At 36.2% G+C, this 3634-nt stretch overlaps 1 protein-coding gene across 1 annotated transcript; it reads left to right on the forward strand.

Annotated features, from left to right (window-relative positions):
- The first annotated feature begins 396 nt into the window (after positions 1-396).
- Positions 397-1140, forward strand: LOC124373757. The gene has a single exon (XM_046832100.1). It carries the CDS (start codon positions 397-399, stop codon positions 1138-1140), a length of 744 nt encoding a protein of 247 aa, XP_046688056.1.
- The last annotated feature ends 2494 nt before the right edge of the window (positions 1141-3634 follow it).

The raw sequence follows: 3634 nt of genomic DNA on the forward strand, positions 1-3634 counted from the left end.
AGTACACCAACAGCAGCAGGAAGCTCAGTCGCTGTTCGACACGGAGCGGAAACGGTTGTGTATCGCTGGACTTATCAGTTGCGTTGTCTTATCTGTGTTCCTGTTTTGGACTGCTAAATATGCGATTTCTGCCATATGTATAATACTATTACGTTATAGTTTTTCAAAGTTTTTTTTTACATTTAACAATATTTAAACTTTAAAGAAATTATTATTTTATTTGCGTATTTTAGTTTCTTAACTTTTTTTTATCAACTAAAATGGCCGATTGTTCAAAGTGCTTGAAGTCCTTGAAAAATGTTAAAGTCAAATTGTCCTGCGTTGAATGTAAACATAATTTTCACGGAAAATGTGTGAATATGAGTAACGACGATGTCAGTTATTTGGTGGAGAACGATGAAGTGTGGAGATGTGACCCGTGTGCTCAGACACGCCGTAAGAGTATGGTCCTTGAGTCCAAGAACCAGTGTGTCTTACGATGATGTTCTCAAGCTTGTGACAGAGATTAAAGATGACTTCAAGCGAGTTGAGACTAGCCTCGGCGGCTCTTTAAACGCCTGTCACGAGGAGATAGCCCAGATCAAGGATCTGGTCAACAAGCAGAGGGAGGAGTTGACAGCGTGGGCGAAGATTGCTGAAGATCTGAGGAGTGAGAATGCTTCCCTTCGCCGTCAGGTCTCAAGTCTGGAGGCCAGGATGGACGAGGCAGAGCAATACTCGCGGCGTAACACCCTTGAGATACATGGAATCCCAGTGGAGAAAGGTGAGAACGTGGTGAGTCTGGTGAAGATGGTGGGAAGGGCCCTCGACTACCCCGTGGAAGACGGCATGATCGACGCGTGTCATAGACTCCGCACGAGGGACGGCTCCGGGAAACCACCTGGAATCGTCGTGAAGATGGTTAGGAGGTTGGACGCTGAGGGTCTGCTGCAGAAGCGGAGGGTGAAGAGGAACCTCAACACACATGACCTAGGACATACTTCGAGACCTGCAGATGTGGTGTATGTGAATGAGAGCTTGGCTCCTGGTCGTCGCAAACTTCTCAATGCTGCGCGCCAAGTGAAGAAAGACAAGGCTTACACCTACCTCTGGATAAGAGGTGGCAAGATCCTAATGAGGAAGAATGCAGGGACCATGTGAAGGTGGTGACAACTATGGACGATCTGACAAACTTATAAGTTTTCTTTTTACACCTCCTTTTAGTTTTGTTATGTCAAATTTTGCAGTAGGTGAGTGCTAACAACTTGTTTAAGTTAGTAAAATTTCTTGTAATCTTAGTACCTAATACTTAAGCATTTTAAATGAATATTTTTATTTTGCCAATTATAGGTTCTTAATTTTTAAATTTGTATTTTTTATTATTGTAAACACCTTTTTTTAACGGCTTATGTAATTTTTTGACACTATAAAGATATCGGGTATTGGTATTTTGCCATTTTAATTAGAAATTTATGAATTGTAGTGCAGAGTTTTTCAGTATTATTATTACTACAATACATATTTTTATAGTTTTTAAAATTTAAACTTTGTGTGTAGTTTACCTGTTATCACAATAATAATTCTTAATTTATTTTTGACGTGACCCACTCATTAAAACTTGTTGTTCAGAATATAAGAAGCTTACGTCAAAACTTTGAATTGTTTATTATTGAGCTTAATCTAATGAAGGTAAAACCTGATTTCGTCATTTTAACAGAAGTATTGGTAATGAGTAATGAAGTTAGGTTTTATAAAATTGAGGGTTTTTGATCTCTTTGCTCATTGTAATGACTCATATCGGTCAGGCGGTGTAATTGTGTACGTACGCTCGTGTTATCGATGTTATATTGCAGACACGTGTTCAGAGCTCCTATCAGCTGACTGCCTAAAATTATTCTGTCACTCTGATAACGTTGACTTTGTACTTCTTGCTGCATACAGGTTACATAGTTCATCAATAGAACAGTACCTTATTGATATTGAGCAGTTGATCATGTCGTGTCATGAGCAGAATATTATCTACACTGGAGACATTAATCTGGATATTTTATCTGATAACAGCACTGTCGATAAATACCGTGGTATGCTAGCAAGTCATGGTTTAGATTGTTTAGTATTCGAACCGACTAGAATAGTAGACTTAACTCAAACTTGTATAGATCATTGTTTTATCAGATTTAAAGTTAAGAAAAAACTAAAAATACAGTATAAATCCGAAGTGCAGCATTTGGGAATCTCAGACCATTCAATGATTATTTTGTCAATATTTTGTGATGAATCAGCAAAATATGAGACAAATCAGGAATGATAGTTACTTTAAACTGAATTATAATAGTTTAGAAAATGAGCTAGGATTAGTGAATTGGAATCTAGTCTTCGAAGAGCAATCTGTTTCGAATGCTTTTAGTGTATTTATTAATATGTTGCAGGCTTCGATAGACAAATGTAAACAACATTATCCTATCACTCATTGTTCGAAAAATGTAAAAAATTCCGTTTGGATGACTGACAGATTGTTTAAAGGTGTTCAGAGGAAGCATAAACTATATAAACTTATGATAGCTAGACCACACGACGATAAGTTAAAAAAGTATTACAAATCGTTCAGAAATAAACTAAAAACAAATTTAAAAATGTGCAAAGAGGAATATTACCTGAAAACTTTTGAGGACTGTTCTGGGAGCTCTAGGAACAGTGGAAAGTTGTAAATGATTTGATTGGGGAAGAACCGGTAAGAAAAGAAAAATTTTTGAAATTGAAACAGATGCATAGGTGTTAACTGATAAGTTGCAAATAGTTAATGAGTTTAATAAATTCTTTTTGAATGTCCCAACGATATTAAGAAGCTCGATTGTTAATGTTGATGTTGAAGGTAATTTTGATGTATATTTCCCTCGGAAATATGCACAAAGTTCTATGTTCATGTTACCTACCTGTGAAAAATAAGTTCAACAAGTACTAAGTAGTTTAAGCAATAATAAAGCACCTGGGCAGGACAATATAAATGGCTATCTTTTAAAACGAATTTCTAAACATATTGTGCCAGTTCTTTCATATCTTTTTAATAAAAGCATGGAAGAAGGAGAATTCCCGGCTTGCTTAAAGTTGGCTACAATTGTACCTCTATTCAAAAATGGTAGTAGAAAGCAAACCACTTGCTACAGGCCGATCTCATTGTTGTCTGTGTTTTCGAAACTGCTTGAGAAAATAATAAAGAAAAGGCTAATGAACTTTTTGAAAAAATATGAATACTTAAGTAAAAATCAGTTTGGGTTTAGAGAGGCATTAAGTACGGAAGATGCATTGATTACATTTTTAGAAGATATATATAATGGTTTGAACAAAGGTAAGAAATGTGCAGCTCTTTATATTGATATAACCAAAGCTTTCGATACAGTTGATCATGAAGTGTTGTTGAAAAAGTTATGGATGGCAGGAGTTCGAGGGCTACCCCATGAGTGGTTTAAAAGTTTATTTAACTAATAGAGAACAGTTCGTAAAGATTGGAACTAATCTAAGTGATGTTGGACAGATAAAGTATGGAGTTCCACAAGGTTCTCTTTTAGGCCCAATCTTGTTTTTTGGTTTACGTCAATGATTTATGTGAGGGTTATCTCAATGGGAAAATTACTGCATTTGCTGACGATACGGCCCT

Source organism: Homalodisca vitripennis, unplaced genomic scaffold (genome assembly GCF_021130785.1).
Source record: "Homalodisca vitripennis isolate AUS2020 unplaced genomic scaffold, UT_GWSS_2.1 ScUCBcl_6340;HRSCAF=13511, whole genome shotgun sequence".
Lineage (NCBI taxonomy): Eukaryota > Metazoa > Arthropoda > Insecta > Hemiptera > Cicadellidae > Homalodisca > Homalodisca vitripennis.